A 19,596-nucleotide genomic window follows, 5' to 3' on the forward strand; every position below is an offset into this window, starting at 1 on the left:
CTCTCTCTCTCTCTCTCTCTCTCTCTCTCTCTCTCTCTCTCTTTCAGAAAAGTTTCATCTTCCAGACATCTGAAGACTCTTGGAGGATGAAAACAAGAACAACATCTAGAAGTGGAAGATCTAGATATGGGTCCCCTGGCAGATACCCTCACCCTAAATTAATGACTCCAGGTCTGTGGGAGTTTCTTCTGTGGAATGGGGCTGACGCCTGTCTCTACCACACAGGAAGGCCACTGAAAGCTAATGAGCTTGCAAGGCACAGAGAATGGCCTCCATGCTTTTAATTACATTAATATGCAATGATCCCATGGTTGCCATTCCTCCATTTCAGTAGAAGATACTTTTGATGCCTAACTTTACATCGGGCTATTTTATTACGCTGCCAAAACTTTTGTACTTAAAGATCTGTATGGAGAGATCCCACCCTACCAACCCAATTCCTCTGCCCACATGTAATCTACTCTTGACACGGGCCAAACCCTGCCTATCACCCACCTATGTAAGGTTTGCCAGGTCAAAGTGGTTCTCACACTTTTAAATGTCTGAAAAATAATCAAAGTATACTAGTTGGAAATATATTAAGAGAACGACATGATGGTCACATTTCAGTGTTCATAAATTACTGACGTACTGCCATATTCACCTCTCCTATGGATGGCTGCTTTGGGGCACAGGTAAATAGCTGCTGTGGAGAGTGTGTGCCTCACAGTACTAGGAACAGTTAATATCTGAGCCTTTCCAGGAAACCCTGAAATCCCCACACTAGTTGACAGCTCTAGGTAATTCAAATAAGGCCCGAGGTTCTCACTCTGCTCCTGGCAGCCATTCCCTGGAGGAGCCTTTCTCAGGTTGTAAGCTCTGGACAGCTTGGGCTGTTTCAATTTGTGCTTCTCCATTGATTTGAGGGTACTTCCTCTGAAGAACACGCTTTCTTTCACTTCCCTGCTCAACTACACATACACACACACACACACACACACACACACACACACACACACCTACCTGCTAGACTTGCCAGGCTACTACTATGAAATTCTTTCTTTAAGTCTTTTAAAGTCTTAAATGGGGACATAATGGCAACTTGATTATGAAAATATACATATGCACAAGCTCATTATTTTGAAAGACATTTATAATACAAGTTACTGACCACTCTATCAGGTAGCAATCCTATTCTCTGGGCAGAACTTGAAAAAAACTCATCTCTAAATATTGACTGAAGTTCACATCTGGATTCTTACTTCTTGCTTTCCTTGGTGAGTACCTATAAATGTCTATTTATAGGTACAAGAGACTCATTCTGCTAAGCACAGAGATATGGACTAGGCTGAAGGCAAACTCTGTGAATCTCATTCCTGGACAATAACAAACATTTTTATCTGTGACCTAGCTGGTGATCAATGTAGGCTGGATTCTGAGTGTGGTGTGCAGACTGCAGACTATTTCCATCTGTAGCTTGTTGGAAATGCAGGAATCTAAGACCTACTGAACCGAAGCCTGCACTTTAGCCAGATTCCAAGGTTAAAGACAAGTGTCAGATTGTGCTGTCGACTTTAATATGTATGCACTCACTCTCTCTCTCTCCTCTCCTCCACCCCCTACTTCTCCCTCCCCCCTCTCTTTCTCTCTCTCTCACACACTCCTTTCCTATGATGAAATCAAACAAGGAATCAGTAAGAGAAATAAAACTACAAAGTTCACAAACAGGTAGAAATTGAACAACACTGCTAACCAACAAATGAGTCAAGGAAAAAAAAAACCACAAAGAAGTCAGAAAATGATTTGAGATGAAAAACAAAACCACACATAGAAAACATACAACTCCATTCTAAACTTTGTTGAGCTCCAAACTACCATGAGCCAGTTATAATGACTTAATATCTTCACTACAATGTACAGCAAGCAGATAAGGGTCATGCTCTCTGCCCCCGTATACCTTTTCCTCCCCTTCTCTCACCCTCCAATAAATCTGAACTTGCAGTTGTTTAGGACCAGATCCTGGAGTCATCCTTAACTCCTCTTTCTTCTTCTCATTCTCTGTCCTTTTATGGCCTATCATTTTCTAGACTTAAAACAAAAATTCTCAATGCTGTTCAAGAAATAGGAAGTAAACAAACAAGCAAACTGCTAACTGTCATCAAATTGCAATTCTGGAAAATTTATATTTTTTTCTGAAAATTTCTACTAAACAAATCATTAATACCTCAATAAAAGGGAGGTATTCAGTGGGAACCCAACAATGATAGATGTTGGGTTTCTCTGGAGAATTGGCTGTAAGACGAAGGAGATGATGCAAGGGAGAGTTCATGTTCCAAAGCACAAAACTCCCTGCAAATAGTTATTAACACTAATCATGATCATTAATACTAATGATCATCATATTAAGAATAACCCCATCATTTCCTGAGTAATTAATTTGGTACTATTAGAATACAGGAAATGCCAACTGTGTGGTTCTGACTGGCTGGTTTACAGATCAGAGGAGTCTCACTCCTAAGTTAGGCTTGTTACCAAGGAGATAAACAAACCCTGGGGAACCCAGTGTTTTCAGTTGTTTTCCTTAGCGAGCAGTTCATTCATAACATTTTCTTGGATGAAACCATAGGCACCTACCTTCTTTGAAGCTGGGAGCTTATATTTCCACATTTTTCTAGAACTTCTGTTGCTTTTGTATCTTGGCTTTATTTTAAGGAAAAAAATTTTAAGAGAAGGGCTATGCCCTGCAGCCTAAGGCCTGCTCGGTTCTGTCGTGTTTGTTCTTCCCCTAGAAGAAAGGGTAGTCTTGCTCACATTCTAGATAAGGGTCCTAGACAAAGGTGTGTGTGTGTGTGTGTGTGTGTGTGTGTGTGTGTGTTCCTAATGGGGACTCATGTAAGTCGTCCAAGTAGTGTCAAGTGAAAACACAGTGTTCACTGCAGCTCTGGGGGGCTACAGACATAGAAACAGGCTGTAGTGAAAAGACATGAACTAGGCCCAGTGAGGACTCCTCATCAGGCTGAACCTTCTGAAGGAGCAAGGTGAAGGTGGAAGCTTCCTTACACTTTGCCCCTGATTACTGAGGTGGATCATTAGAACAGAGAGTACAGTACAGGCTCCAGCAGGCAGTATGTCCCTGGATATGGTAAGTTGTGCTGCTGTGTGGGACCCAGTGACGGGTTACCACCTCTTTCACTCTGAATAGGCCCATGAATGGATTTTCAACTGTTAAAGTCAAAAACTATCAACTTGTAAGATGCTAGGGTAGGAGGAGATGAGATCCTGTCACCCCCTAGAACAAGCTTCTTGAATGACATGCAAATCAGAGTGACTGGAGTGCCTGTCGCCATGCCAGAGGGTCCTCTGCAAACCCTGACCAGAGGGTCCTCTGTAAATCCCGAAAACACTGATCAGTAACAGGTTTTCATGGGACTAGGAAGCTTCACTGAAGCTTCCCTAGAGACAAAGTCATCTCCTTCAAGCATCTGTTTACCATAGTCTGACCAGACATGAATGGTCCGGTATCCCCATGAGTGGATACAACACAGATATAACCAGGAGCAGCTGAATGAACTGTAGCAAGCTGGGCACCTATACCAGCAGTCTAGAATGGTAGTCCTTCCATTCCCTCAACTCACTGACCCCAGGGACTAATTACTTTGGTAAATACATAATATGTTGAATATGTTGTCTGAGATGAGAGCCTACAAGTTCAACTTCAAGATGTTCTGTGAGCTTGTTTAGGCCTCCTGAGCTGAAGATGAACTGATCTCATTTCAGGGCATAAGACTAGCAGAGAAACCAAGAGAATACCCACGGCCTCATTCATCCCAGTAGCCAGGCCAGAGACCACAGTTTTACCTAGTAGGTCATTAAAAGGCCCAAAGACCTTATTATACACACACAGCAACCTCTCCCCATAGCAGCTCACATGAGGCTCAGCTTATTGGATATATGTCCACTAGCTGAACAATACTTTGGACTCTTACTTTGCTGAACGAGTCATCAAACAGCCTCTACAAGGATCTAGATTTCAAACCTGGATGCTAGTATTTGCTTTCTACAGGGACACAAAGTACTATTGCAACCCTAGTGTCTCTGCTTTTCCTTTTGAAAAGAAGCTAGACTGCTTCCCAGGCTTTAGATGCCTGTCTTCTTGGCCCTAAGACTGAATTGTGCTTCAGGAGACAAGGTTTTCTAAATCCTGTGGAAAATACATACATGAAGACGCAATTATTAGACTTATACCTTGAGGCTCAGTAGTGAAATAACGAAACCTTTCAGCTATTCACATCTGACAAAAGAGACAATTATAATGGCGTACTTTTACTGTGACCAAAAAAATCCATTAATAGCCTCATAAATTAATAAATTAATACATCTCAGCCTAGAGAGAAGTGAAAACTCTGATAACTCAAAAAGATTCTCAGTCTTTAATAATAAGCCTATAGGGGAAATTCATCAAGTATAGATAGAATAACCTTCTGATACAGGAAACAGTACAGCTGTGTTTTAAAATCTATTTATTGGGATTATATCACAAATGTATCTAATAGCCACATTCATTTTTATGAAACCTCAGAAATCTATATTGTCCTACATACAAACCAAAAAGAAGTTTCTCCCTTAGTCTAGACAGTTGAGTTCAAAATGTCCTTTATATGACCCAGAAGAAATGAAATATGCTGTTTTGGATGACTCTACCAAGATTTAAAATTAATATCTGTTATGATCAGCAATTCTACTTATAGAAATCTACCCATTGTATATTCACTGCTGTTTACTTTAGAAGCTAAAAGACTAAAAACAATCAATGCCCATCAAGTGCAGAATGCTTAAATAAATTATGTATCTAATGGACCAGTAGAAAAACAATACAGCTATCTTTTCATGCATGTATACAATGCATCTAAAAAAATCATCAGTAACTGTTTCTTGTGGGAAGGGAAATTGGGATAGAGGAGTGTCTTCTCACTGATTCTTCCTTTATCCTCTGAATGTTCATTTATTACCTACTCACAAATTAAATATTTAAAAATATCTTTTTCTTAAAATGAGAACACTCATGAATACCAGCTGAGTCTCTCAGGCAAACAAACACTAGTCTGAAAGTGTCTGCTTCCTTACCATGAGCCCTGAAAACCACCCCTGCCCTTTCATCCCAGGAACAGTCCCACACAAAGGGCTCTCTTTTTTCAACATGGGTTTTAATATTCAGAACAATAGATTTAAGTAAACTGTGAGACTGGATGGAGAAGAAACCATACCCTCACCAAAAGTTCTTTGCCCCTGCTGGAAGTGGTAATTTAGGAATGTCGAACTGTCATTTTAGCAAACATTAAGTGCATATATCTTCATTGCTACTTGCTTAACCTAAAGTAGAAAGGTCCCTTTCCCGCTGTTCTGATACACCTGATTCCAATGCCACGCAATTCTTTGCTCTGATCAAGAATGTCAAAGTCCTAATGGAACTTCGGTTTTCTTCAGAGATTGGCTACCATGCTTCCATAAAAATCCCAGTATCAGCCCCATCATACCAGCACAGATTAACTCAGACATCTTACTTGTCCTGCACTATGAGCTACCACCCAGGTCATTTTGCTTCTCCACTTGTATGAGACGTGTGACTGCCTGCCCAGAGACACTTCCAGATTCTAAAACCTTTACCACTAAAAGGTAAAAGGGACAACATCCAAAGAGTTTGGACACTCTGGGGTCTGTAACTCAGGCCTCAAAAAAGAGTGGAGCCCTAAAGAACATAAAACTCAGTAACTTCACGAAACCTCAGGATGACAGATACATTTGTCCCCAGGTTACCTTTGGAAAGCACATTGATTTTTTAAATGCAACTACCATAGCTAAGACATCTACTTATCCACTTTTAGTAAGGAATAGTTTGAGAGAAAGACACCAAGCCTAGAATCTAGATACTGGTAGTACAGGAGCAATGAGCGTCAATGAGCAAAGCAAAGACGCGAATACATCTTTTAGAAACCTGAGACTAACTAATCTAAGGGAGTGCTCTAGTCCATTCTCTCTCCCTCTCCCTCTCCCCCCCTCCCCTCTCCCTCCTCCTCCTTCCCTGCCCCCCACTTTAGCCAGATAAAATCTAAGTCTAAGATATGTAGAACTGACTGAATTAGTGCTCAGTGAGGTGAACTGAGGAAAAGGACCATGAAGAGACTGTGAGCAGATCATATCAAATAGACTTCCTTGTGTTCAGCATGTGGAAAGAAAACAAGAAAGGAGAGCAACCAACTGTAAGCATGGCTCACACTGACAACACAGGCTACCACTCTTAAGATCAGTGGAGGGAAAAGGCAAGCCAAGAGAGAGCACACACCTCAGATAACATACGAGGGCACCAAAAACCCACCCGTGGCTACTGGGTCCCATGGAGGAAGAAGAAGTGGGAGGGAAAGGTGACATTGGGGTACAAAAGAATTCAGGGAGAGGGGCGATGGCTAATTCTACTACTTTTAATTGTAATGGTATTTTCCCACATAATCTTTATCAAAGATGACTGATTGCTGTATATATTTCATTGTGTAACAAGTACAATGAAGTATATAAAGAAAGCTTTTAAGAAAAGGCACTGTTTGGTCAAAAAGAAAACAACAAATTAAATAAAATCTTCAGCCAAAGTCATTTTTTAGCTCTCTTAAATTTCTTAGATATAATATAATCAACTATAACTAACTGTGAATAAAATGTAGGGGAAAAAAGCAATAATTTTAAGCCAAACACCTAACACCCAGAAACCTCAAATACCTGTTGCCGGGATCCAGGAAATGGGCTGGTCCTGACAGCTGGGCTCCAGAGCACTTTGAGGAGAACAGCCAGTTACCATGTGACCTATATTTCATTAGCCACACCAACATTCCCCAGCAACAGCTGGGAGAGGCCCCCACCACCCACTCAGTTAATGACCTAGTCAAAGCTGGGGGAAGCCAGGAAGAGAGGGCCAGTTTGTTTTCTTTTGGCTTCATAGCAATTAAAGTAACTCATATATGTTAATACAGAAAGAACTGGACAGGATGCACCTATGGGGAAGACACAGTCAAAATGATGCCAAAGAGACTTGTTCTCTCAAGGGATCCCAAAAGATGGCTTTGACCCAAGGTCAGAGCCTCTCTAACCTTGTCTGCTGGAAAAGAGAGTGTCATGAAGCAACTTACCATTTCAACCTGTTTCCAGGCTTGAGCCAATGCTATGAATTCTGATCCATTCCACAGCCCCAGCCTGATTCCTGCTGTGACCAGCTTGTCTGGGTAGGGAATCAGTTACTCACCTATGAGGTTAGGCTGCTTCCTCACAATCCAGTCTCTTGCCTGACACCTCATCAGTGTTCCCACACATTTTCCGGAGGACTATTAGAAAATGCTACCTGACCAGGTTCATCCCTTCAAGAGTTGCCCTCACAGTCACCTCTCTGAGTCACCTGCAGGGACAGGTGTACTTCAATCAAAAACAAGCAAATATTTCTCTGGAGCTCCAGCTCCGAGGTTCCCTGCTCTATGGAAGAGCTTGTGTTGCCTCAGCCCTGAGAAATACTTCTGGAGTTACATCAACCTTGCCTCTGGGGAAAGCGGAGCATTTGACAGAAGTCATGACCAAAATTCAAAGAAAGGGCAGTCAGAATAAATAAGAAAGTGTTTGGAACAACTAAGGAAATAAAAGACATTATGAGTTTCCCAGACCCTAGAGTGAGAAAAGATCTAATTTCTTCTCCCAAACAATATGACATCCTCTCAGAAACAAAGAGGTATAAGTTTTGAAAAGGTGTCCAAATGTGTTCTCATGGTAGCAAAAAAGGACTCAGGTCTTTAAAGAGAGAGAGAGAAAAAAGGCCCTGGTTTCTGGTTCAGGCAAATGAAGAAAGGAACCAAAGACAAGACTGAGAGTGATTAGCTACCACCAGCTCCCAGGGCTGAGTCTTCACCTCAAATCTACTTGCAAACCATTCCATGTTGCTGCTGAGCTTCCCAGCAACACTGGAGATTTTGAATATGTAAAGTGCCAGGCATTGACCTGGAAGATAGTCAGGATTGTAAGCTCCTATAAATAGATATGCTTTGGAAACCTTCTGGAATGGATCACCAGAAAACTTGCTCATGTGCAGGGAGTAGAACACCATCACCGACTGGCGCAAGTCGCGTTTATAAAAGGAGACCGTACAAAAGTGAAGGAGGAAAGTGGACAGACATAAACAGCAGTGTGGTACAAATTAATCATGGGTGAGAGTCTGGGAGAAGCCCACGGACACCACCTTCACAGTGGACATCGCAACACTAACTTTGCAGAATAGAGACTTCCAGCTTGGGAGGAAATGCAGGGGATTGAAAGAAAAGCAGTGGGTGCTACTCGAAGGAGTGATGGGGGTGTCTGAAGAGAGACGTGAAGGCCAGTTCTGGCAATCTTCTCACAGGGCTAGACGTGTCTATGAACAGCCGAGTCCAGCACCAAGTATGGAACACTGCGAAACTCAACACACTGACCCCTAGGAACTGGCAGGGCAGTGCCTGCCTGGTGATACCAGAGGCAGGGTAAGAATGATTGGAGGCTCGAAGGAACACCAGGCTGTTGGAGCGCTCTAAGCGATTAGAGTCGCGGTTTCCCAGACTGTGGCACACCAGAACCTGAGGTGTTGGGCTGGGACCAAAGGAGTCCCATAGGTGCTGGGCGGAGCACTCTCTCACCTGCGGAGCACCAGGAAGCTCAAGACCAGCAGCAGCAGGAGTCCGAGTGTGCGGCCCGGCCTCCGCCGCAGGCTCCACTTGGGCATCTTGCGAACGCCGCTGGTAGACTCCTGGATTCCCACTCCAGCAACACTCAGCCGCGCGCCAAAGCCTTAGCCCGGAGGGGCGGGATCGCTCACTGGTTACCTAGGTAACCATGCTACTGCCAGCCCGGCCCGCTGGTGCCCATTGGATGAAGTTTTGGGTCCCGCCTCCGCTCCCGGGCCTTGCGCAGAGCAGGGACCCGGCGGGCAACCTGATCAGGGAGGGGCGGGGCTGGTGGGGGGGCGGGGGGGGGGGGGCGGGGGAGGGGGCGGGGCGGGGGGGGGGAGGGGCGGGGGGGGGGCGGGGCGGGGCGGGAGAGGGGCGGGGCGGTCTCAGCCCAGTCTCAAGCTTGTCTGGGTGTCACCTGCCAACCCCCTGAATTTGCCTGCTAAAGGACTTTAAAGAGAAACTAAGTACCTAACAGTTAACTTCCCAGGTCAGATCGGCCTGGTTCCCACTCTGAAAAAGGCGCTGAAGTTTAGAGTCTGAGTGCAGACAGGTATAGAACTATTGGGCCCGTGTTGCTGCATCTTCAAATATTCAAACTGGGAAAAAGTCACTCCCCACAGCATTACTTTGTGAAGCAAGGATTAAGTGTACCTGGAAGGAGAATGGAAAAAAAAAAGTCTTTTAAAACAACTCAAAGTTTGAAAACAAAAATGGTTTTGAAGTAATAATTCATGTTAAAATCCAGGACATTGAAGAATTTACTTAAGATTATTTGAGGGCTGAGTGTAGCTCAAATTTCAGTGGCACTAAATAAAGACCAAAATATTCTGCTCTTGGTTCCACAAATCTAGTTCAGGTCCTGATACCTAGCACATTCAACTCTTATTTTTAAGAGTCATAAATAACATTTTACATTGAGCTGGAGAGGTGGCTCAGACATTAACAGCAGAGGACCTGAATTCATTTCTTGCTGTGCACCCACATTGGTGTCTCACACAGCCTTTAATTCCAGCTCCAGTAACTCTAGTGCCATTTTCTGGCCTCCACTGGTACCTACAATCACACATATGTGTGTGCACATGCACACGCGCGCACACACACACACACACAATCACACACACACATACACCCATTATACATAATAAAAAATAACAAAAAAATATAATATTTAAGGAAAGGCTGAATATAGTTACCCTGGCACAGAATCATGTCCCAGCAACATCATCTGGTATTTGGATGACATTTATTCCAGCATCAGGCAATATTTCAAAGCATTGGTTTGTATAGTACCTCTCCAGCTGCAGGTCTAAACTTTTGTACAAATATATAAAGCTGACTAATAATAAGAGCAATTTCAGTTCCAAAAACAAAGACAAAAAGACTAGCCAGAGGGTCTTTTTTTTCTAGCATAGCTGAAAACTTGGCAAAGTACCAAATTGGAGAGAGGGGAGGCAAACGTAAACAAGAAAACAGGGGGAGGGGAATAAGAAAGGATAGACCGCGGCTTTGTGTAGAATATTGTAACCATAGGTCCAGGAGCACTCTGTTAGAGCCACAGAGGGAAGTAGGGCCCTCTGAAATCTGCAAACAGGTCTCCCAAAATCCAAACATTTTCTACAGTGCTCCAGCAGAAGAGAGCTTAGTGTTTGCTAAGGCTGTGATGGAAACTTTTGTGTTTAGCTTGGATTAAAAGCTAGTCTATTGGTTACACGGACAAAGTATCAGAGGTTGGCCCACATATTACTCTGCTCATGTGAGCCATGTCCAGTTATGATGGCTAGGGTCAGGACTCTTGAGGAAAGAAATTAAGAATATGAGGGAAATTCTGGAAATCAGTTAGGACCAAGTCAATCACAGACAAAAACGAAATAGGAAGAAATCCTAAAATGAAAATTTTAGCCCTGGAAATTAAGTTGAAAGACAAAGCCTCCAAAGTCCAGATAACGTGGTGGGAACACTGGGAGGAGCCATTGTACACCCAGGTAATGTTCAGAATGGTGTCTGTGTCCTTCACAGTCCAACACCGCCATCCACAACCTCAGCCTTTGCAAAGCTGGGTGACCATAAGCTGACTCATTTAAAAAAAAAAAAAAATGCCAACAAGGTCTGTGGAAAGCTCCTTAGGTCTCAGTCCTACCCAAAGAACTATAGGCAGCTAAAGCATGCTGAAAGTGGGAGAAATCGTTTTCCCAGGGAAGAACACACCGATTAGTTATCCAATATGAAACAGTCAGGCCTGAAAACACAAGCATATATATTCTATACACCATACGTTATACAGACTGAGTAAGCTGTGTGTATAACAACAATGAACAAAAGAGGCCATGGTTTTGAAAGAGAACAAGAAGGGTTACATGAGAGGGTTTGGACCAAGGAAAAGGAAGTGGGAAATGATATAATTACATCATATAAACTCGGGAAAAGTTAAATAACAGAAGGTAGATATTTAATGACCACTTGCTAAACACTATTTCAGATACTTGCAGGTGCTTCGGATATATCAGTGGACACAACGGGCAATAATCCCATCCCTTTAAAAACTCATTATTCTGGCTGAGAAAGAAAATTGGCAAAATTAGCATAGTAAAACAATATGCTGTAGAACATGCTCAAAAGTAATAAACAGCCAAACATAATGAAAGTAGATAAGGGGGAAGGGTTAGGCTCTGGAGGATTGCAGAGAAGAATGACTCCCTGGAAAAATGTTAACTGAGCAAAGATCTGAAGGAGGTGGGACTTAGCAATTAGTTGAGGGAAAGGCTGCCCAAACCAAAAAAACAAAACAAACAAAAACAAACAAATAAAAAACAACCAGTATATGGGCACTGGGGTAAGAGCAAGACCAGGTGTTCTAGTTCAAAGAAAGCCAAGGAAGCCAGTAAAAGAGGAGAAGGGTGATGTCAAAGGCAGAAGGTAAGGACAGAGAAATGCAGAGGACAGGCTAGGGAGGACTAAGAGTGAAATGGTTTGGACGTGCCCTTGATTTTGATTATGAAGATCATTCTGGCCATTGTGCTTAAGTATCTCAGGATCAGGAAAGACTAGGAGGAAAAAAGAGAGGATTTCCGATATCACAATTATCTGTGTGTTGCTCAACCCTCTGTTGCTACTACTTAAACATTCACTTTCACATATAGGGGTGCATGGGAGATGTAAAATAAAGTGAAATGTGCAAGTTTTATTGGGAGTGGTTTAGATTATTGTGAAAATGATTACTGCAATCTCCAGAACAATTCTTATTAAGAGCATTCTCATAACTAAGCACAGAGGAAAACAGATGGACTGTTGTGGTTTAAATGTGAAATGTGAGACATAGGCTTATATCTGAACACTTGGTCCTAAGCTGGTGGTACAATCTGAGAAGGTTTTATGATCTTTACAAGGTAGGGCCTTTCTGGAGAAAGTGAGCAACTAGGGGCAGGCCTTGATGGTGCTTTGTTTTGTTTTGTTTTGTTTTTTGTTTTGTTTTGAGGCTGGATCTCTACTCATAGGCCTACCTTGTCTGGAACTCATTATGTAGACCAGGCTGGTCTTGAACTCACAGAGATCTATCTGTCTCTGCCTCTAAAGTGCTGGGATTAAAGGTGTGTGCCATCATACCTGGCAAACCTTGGGGTTTCGTGGCCCCACTTCTTATTCACTATCAGCTTTTTTAGTGTGCATGCAGTGTGAGCAGCCAGCCTCTTGCCCCTGCCGTCATGCCTTCCTTGTCTGCTGACATGTCTTTCCTACCACAATAGACTTTATCCACTGTAGGCAGAAATTTGTTGCAACCTACTTCTAATAAGGGTTCAACCTCTCTTCTAGCCCCCCACTCAGTAGAGGTAGTGGAAGAGAAAAGTTATTAGGATGTGGAAGAAGTAGACCTGTTCAGCAATAGTTCTTTTAAGGGAGGGTCCAATCTTCTTTCTCAGCAGTTCAGTCCTGTAGCAAACACCAAATACGACTCAGCAGCTGCAGATCAGTCCTCTAGGCACTTACCACACAGAAACTGGCAGCTACAGTCCAAGTTCCCTTGGCAGGAAGACACCAGGCATGAACCAGCAACTGTAGTTCAATTCTGAGGAAACCACCAGGTTTGCCAAACAGCCTTAGGCAAGGCCACTGAAGAGGCAAGCTGCTGCAGGAACCTCACAAGTAGTTCTTGGGCAAATTTCTCTCAATGGCAGCGTTATCACAAGTTGAGCTTAACAAGTCCTATAAGTTGAACCAACACATTCATGTCCTTATTGAAGAATAACAAGGCAGAACAAACCAAACCAATATTCAGTACTCATCTCCCACTGTCCATGGGGCCATATTTATACTCTTCATCCCGGTCCTTTTACATGTTCGCTATATCAAAACATCCTTTCACCCTTGTCTGCTTCAGGAAAACATTCTTTCACATGTTTGCATTAGCAATAATACATCCTTTCACCTGTGTGCCCCAGCAAAGCAATATTTAATATAACTAACTTTCCAAAGAAACTAGAAGTTTCTGCTTCTATAGGTAATGTCCCAAGAATCTATAAATCAAACACTCATTCCCCAGAGGGATGCTATTGGGAGATGCTATGATCTCTAAGATCTAGGGCCTAGTGGGATGTCCTTGGGTCTTTGGAGATATGTCATAGTAGGACAGATCCCAAGAGAAGGCTGGGATATATCTTTACTCCATTCTGAGATATAATCTCTTACCTACTATTAGTACACTCTCAGCATGCCAAATATATCTGCAGAACCTCTGCTAAGTCCATCTGAATTCCTGAGAATCCAAGCTTAATAAACCTGTTCTTTTTTTTTTATTTTATTTATATACATTTCAAATGTTATCCACTTTCTTAGTTCCCCCCCCCCGGAAACCCTTTACCAATCCCCCATCTCCCTGCTTCTATGAGAGTGTTCCCCCACACACCCACTCCCACCTCACTGCCCTGGCATTCCCCTACACTGGGGAATCAATCCTTCATGGGACCAAGGGCCTCTTCTCCCATTAATGTCCCACAAGGCCATCCTCTGCTACATATGCAGCTGGAGCCATGGGTCCCTCCATGTGTACTCTTTAGTTGATGGTTTAGTCCCTGGGAGCTCTATGGGGGGTCTAGTTGGTTGATATTGTTGTTCTTCCTATGGCATTGCAAACCACTTCAGCTCCATCAGTCCTTTCTCTAACTCCTCCACTGGGGACCCTGAACTCAGTCCAATGGTTGGCTGTGAACTTCTGCCTCTGTATTTGTCAGGCTCTGGTAGAGAGCCTCTCAGGAGACAGCTATTTCAGGCTCCTGTCAGCATGCACTTCTTGTAATCCACAATACTGTCTGGGTTTGGTGACTGCAAATGAGATGGATCCCCAGGCGGAGCAGTCTCTGGATGGCCTTTCCTTCAGTTTCTGCTCCACACTCTGACTCTGTATTTCCTCCCATGAGTATTTTGTTCCCCTTTCTAAGAAGAACCGAAGCATCCACAATTTGGTCTTCCTTCTTCTTGAGCTTCATGTGGTCTATGAATTGTATTCTGAGCTTTTGGGCTAAAATTCACTTATCAGTGAGTACATACCATGTGTGTTATTTTGTGATTGGGTTACTTCACTCAGGATGATATTTTCCAGTTCCATCCATTTACCTAAGAATTTCATGAATGCATTGTTTTTAATAGCTAAGTAGTACTCTGTTGTGTAAATGTACCACATTTTCTGTATCCATTCTTCTGTTGAAGGACATCTGGGTTTTTTCCAGCTTCTGGCTATTATAAATAAGGCTGCTATGAACATAGTGGAGCATGTGTCCTTGTTATATGTTGGAGCATCTTTTGGGTATATGCCCAGGAGTGGTATAGCTGGGTCCAATTTTCTGAGGAACTGCCAGACTGATTTCCAGAGTGGTTGTATAAGCTTGCAATCCCACCGACAATGGAGAAGTGTTCCTCTTTCTCCACATCCTCACCAGCATCCACAGTCACCTGAGTTTTTGATCATAGCCATTCTGACTGGTGTGAGGTGGAATCTCAGGGTCGTTTTGGTTTGCATTTCCCTGATGACTAAGGATGTTGAACATTTCTTTTGTACCCCATTAAAGCTAGCCACCCCTGACATTTCATTGACATGACAGAAAGCTGAAAAACATCATTCATGATATTGAGCAGAATGTTTACAATTTGAGTTTTACTCTATTCATGAGACTTCAGGAAAAAGTTCTTTACTTAGGAGTTTTTGCTAACTTGTATGAGGAAAAGAATCTTCAAAGTTGTATGCATCTATATTTATGACAAACTATTCTGCGTAGGGCTAAAATAAAGAGTACAAATAATAAATTATGTATGAAAAAGATGGAAGCATTAGTGAGATATCGAACACCCTTATTCCCACCAAGTATGTGTAAGAGAAAAATCATTTCATATAACTTTCAGTGTATAAAGCCTAAGCTGAAGAAAGAAAAAAAAACCTAAGCTGAGAAGTTTATCAGAGAAATCCCCGTATTCTGTTTTCAGTAAAGGTTTGCGCCTAAAAGATTTTAAAAATTAAGTACCTCCTATAAAATATATTAATAAAGTCTTTTTCACTTGAGTTTTATTCGTAAGCCATTATGCACATATTTTTATAAGGTGTTTGGACATGTAAATGATAAAAACTAAATTAAAAGACCTGTATATTTTATGATTACATGAATACCATATTTTCTGAATAGTCTTCCCAAAGATACAAAGGGAGAAGGATGGCTGCCAGAAAATGCTGAGAATGGGAAATGTGCTCAAGACATAAGGATTTCTTTTTGTCGTGAGGAAAATATGCTGGAATCAGATGGCATTTATGATAAGTAATATTGATTGCCAATATTGACAGGATCCTAAATCACTGGTAGACAACACCATGAGTTTGTCTCCAGGAAAATTTCTACACTGGGTTAACTGGTATGGGAAAGTCCACTCCGACTGTGGGTGACACGATTCCATGGGTTGGGATCCTGGACTGGATAAAAAGAAGAGGGCAAAATGAGAGCCAACATTTACTCTCTCTCCTTCCCATCTATGGATGCAGCGTAGCCAGGTGCCTCATGCTCCTGTCAACATGAAGTATGCATGCACCATGAGGGATGTCATCTTCAAACTGTGAGGTAAAATAACCCTTTCTTTCTTAAGTTGTTTTGCTCAGTTATTTTGTCCCACAAGTGAGAAAAGTAACTAAAAAAGTGGTGTTATTTTTTAAATTTTTGTTAGTTCATTATACTAAATACTACAGACTTACAATTTTCAAGAGGGTTTATATTTCATAAACACACATATATATTAATCATATCACAATTTTTAAAGTACTATAAGTTTTTCTTAATGTAAAACTTTTCTTTTGTTTATTTCTGCCTATGGAGCTATATGGAACTACTCATATATATTTGACAAATTTTTTAGGAAATTGATTTTTAAATTTTCTCATCAATAAAATTTTCTTCACTGGTAGCAGCACTTTCCGTATGACTTGTGTTGCTTCCTCAAAGGGACATAGTAGACTCTTCATTCCCAGTGTACTAGTGTAAAGCATAGAGCTTTAAGGGGTGGGATATAGAGAAGACAATGAGATGTAAAGAAGAAAGTACTGGAGTCCCTAGGGTTGCTGCTCTCGGAAGGGACAGATCCAGTTCTCTGAGAACCTCAATTATTGTTCTTGAAGCGAACTGTTGCTTCAACAGCAAGCCCAGCTCCTGAACCCCTCTTGCTTCCTGTCTCATGACCCAGCCTCTCCTCCTCTCCTGACTCCCACTGTACCATCAGATAAGTTGAGCAGGTGTTCCATGCTCGCGAATTTCCAAAGTCTGAGATGGAGAATTCTTTACAAAGTACCTAACATGGGATTTTTATTATAGAAGTAAAAGAAAGTGGAAGACATCTCTATACTTTGACCCCAAATTGTTCTGTGCTAATCATTAAACCTGTTGACTCAGTTAGACTTTCATGGTAGTTTGGAAAAGCAATGCTGGGTTCTACTCTGTAGAGTATACAGCAAGTATACTCTACAGACAAGTATACTTCAAGTATATGACAGAAAAAAAAGGTGGGGTGGAATATGAAAATTGGACCTAATAATTGTTTTATGGTTTGCTTTGGATTTTTTGTGTTTTTCTCCAATAATTTACATTTTTATTTGCTTTATATCCTGATCACAGTCCCCTTCCTCTTTTCCTCCCAGTCCCACTCTTATGAATTTCTCCCCCATTGCTCCCTCCTCTTCTCCTTAGAGAAAGGGAGAGCCCCCCTTGGGTACCATCCCACCCTGGGACATGCAGTCCCAGCAGGACTAGATACATCCTTTCCCACTGAGGCCCAACCAGGCAGTCCAGGTAGACGGAAGGGGATTCAATGGCAGGAAACAGACAGAGATAGCCCCTGTTCCACTTGTTAAGGTTCCAACATGAAGACCAAGCTGCACATTTGCTACAAATGTGTAGAGAGCCTAGATCCAGCCCCCTGCATGTTCCCTGTTTAGTAGCTATGTCTCTGTGAGCCCCCATGGGCCTGGGTTCATGGCTCTATGGGCCTTCTTGGGGTTAGACCTAATATTTGTAATCACCATTCAATGTTTTGAGTCATGTCACTAAATCAGCTTCATAGATATTAGGATTAAGGATTTGAAAGAAAATCATCTTCCTGCTTACCTATTTGGTTTAGTTGTCTGGTTTTGAAGTTTCAGATCTAGCTTGTAATAGTAATGCTATATGACTTTACAGAAGGGAGCACGTTCACATATGGAACAATGCTAGTTATGTTGAAGAGGGAGAGTGTAGAACTGCTTGTCACCAGATTGAAGAGCTGAATCTGACATATGACATGTGAAGTGCTTTAGTTTCCTCTGTTCCCTAATCTCACATATAGTACCAAATCATTCAAATTCAATTGGATTTTATAGGCATGCAAATGGCCCTGTAACCTCTGAATTGTGCGCTTGTAACTGTTCAGTGAAAAGGCATGTTTATACTACTTTCATACTACTCAGACTTTGAAAGAGAAAAAAAATCAAAGATAAAATGCAGTATTTGAAAGAAGAGAATGTTACCAATAAAGGATAAAATTGAAAAACAGCCTTTTGAGAGATGGGATTCAGTTACACATGCATGAGATTCCTGTTATTATGACTTGTGTCCATCTCTCTCCCCTATGCTACTCTACCAAGGATTTTATAAATGACTTCAAGCCTAAGATACTAGCTTCTTGGACAATAGCAGCTGCTAGTGCTTTCTACTCACCCACAGACTGCTCCTTAGCATCTTACTTTAAAAGAATGGATGTGGGGATTAGAGAGGTCTCAGCCAGTAAAAGTATGCCCTTCTCTAGCAGAGGATCTGAATTCCATTCCTAGAACCCATACTGGGTGTCTCAAAACCCCTGCAACAACAGCTCCAGGGGAATCTAGCATCTCTGCTCTCTGGGGATGCTTATACTCATATGTACATGTATACAAACACACACACACACTTTTTTCTGTTTTTATTAAAAACCAAATAAGAATTGAATGATCAAAATTAGTATATGTAAAAGGATCCAGAGTCTTCCTTCCTCAGGTATCTGACTTAACTACTTATTATATTGCTTGAAGCCCAAGGACACTATAATAAACAAGGTGAGAAGGTCTTGTAAAGCACTAATTGTTGGAAGTTGGACTAGTGTATTCTTAATATGAGAGACTGTGTTAGGCTTCAAATAGTGTGATTTGAGACTATTGGTTGGATTTTTCATGAATGTGGGTTGATCTCACTGATCCCTGTCCACTCTAAGTAAGAGGCCCCACTAAACCCAGAAAACCAAGAAGGAATAAAGTCTAAGGGGCTCCAGACCTTGTTGTGGCATATATCTGAACCAAACCAAATTGCTATTTGATCTTTGATTAAATGTCACCCAAGAGATCACCTTGAAGACAAACAGGACAGGGAAATGCCTAAAGATGTTGATGGTTGACCTATGTTACCCCTTCCTCTAATACATACACACACACACACACACACACACACACACAACCATGAATTTACAAGTCACTATTAGCAAAGAAAGGCCAGCATGCCTAATTTCTCCTGTGTTACAGATAATTCTTTTCCTCCCAACTGAGCATGAGAAAGCCGAAGTTAAATTTGTTTTTATTTTGTTTCTTTCTAAAGGTATATCTTGACAGAGAATAAAAACCTACTAAGAATTAAGCATTTAACTAGATAAATTTTATTATTAAAGATTTTGAAGTGCATAGCCTAAAGATAGTAATTAAATGAACAGTATGAAATATGTAACAGTTTCTCTAGGTATTTAGGTTATTTTCATATTTTTCTGCAAATAGTACTATGTTCAATATTCTTAGCAGCGATCAACATCCAGAAGAAACATCAGCAACATCTGACAATTCAGGATCTGCTTTGTGGCAGTTTTGTAGCTGGGGTTTCTTTCTAGTCTGGATGTAAAAACCCTTCTCTATCTTCTCAAACACGATGACCTGGGAGGAAAGAAAACTGGGAGTGAGAATCGCCAATCTAGCTGTATAGGATGAAGAAAGCACTAGAACTGGAGGATGAAGATCCATCTAACAGTTTATGACACCTTGAGGCAGGGTTGGGTAACTCACCTCGTTGTCTTCTGGATGAAGCCAGGGACCAGGAAGGTACAGTGTTCTCTGAGGCCCAATGTCCCAATATCTTCCAAGATTACGTCCATTGATGAACACAAACCCATAATACCAGTTCTGAAAGGCATAGAAGCAGGGGGTAGGAGTAGGGGGTAGGGGGTGGAGGGTGGGGGTGGGGTGGGGGACATGGAAACATAGAGTGAGAGTAGAGCATTGTGGAGTGAGAGTGAGAGGGAGACTGAGAGCGAGACCAAAGTCGAAACCAAGAGCGCGAGCCAGAGTGAAAGTGAGAGCAAGATTAAGAATCCCAGTGAT

The 19,596-nt window shown here is 41.9% G+C and overlaps 2 protein-coding genes across 3 annotated transcripts in view; both read right to left on the reverse strand.

The window, feature by feature from the left end:
• Glb1l2 (galactosidase beta 1 like 2) overlaps positions 1 to 8,778 on the reverse strand; it is a 51,743-nt gene extending 42,965 nt beyond the window's left edge. The window contains exon 1 of one of the 2 annotated variants that reach the window (XM_028763910.1): positions 8,676 to 8,761. In XM_028763910.1, the coding sequence (XP_028619743.1) occupies positions 8,676 to 8,761 (86 nt within the window). Of the gene's footprint in view, positions 1 to 8,675 lie in introns of both variants that reach the window. The other variant, XM_028763911.1, reaches the window with a different exon arrangement.
• A 10,011-nt stretch (positions 8,779 to 18,789) lies between these two features.
• Glb1l3 (galactosidase beta 1 like 3) overlaps positions 18,790 to 19,596 on the reverse strand; it is a 42,648-nt gene continuing 41,841 nt past the window's right edge. Inside the window, exons 19-20 of the mRNA XM_028763897.1 lie at positions 19,282 to 19,398; positions 18,790 to 19,152 (exon numbers count right to left, since the gene is read on the reverse strand). Of these exons, the coding sequence (XP_028619730.1) occupies positions 19,027 to 19,152; positions 19,282 to 19,398 (243 nt within the window). The 3' untranslated portion in view covers positions 18,790 to 19,026. The remainder of the gene's footprint in view (positions 19,153 to 19,281; positions 19,399 to 19,596) is intronic.

Source organism: Grammomys surdaster, unplaced genomic scaffold (assembly GCF_004785775.1).
Source record: "Grammomys surdaster isolate TR1022 unplaced genomic scaffold, NIH_TR_1.0 140, whole genome shotgun sequence".
Taxonomy (NCBI): domain Eukaryota; kingdom Metazoa; phylum Chordata; class Mammalia; order Rodentia; family Muridae; genus Grammomys; species Grammomys surdaster.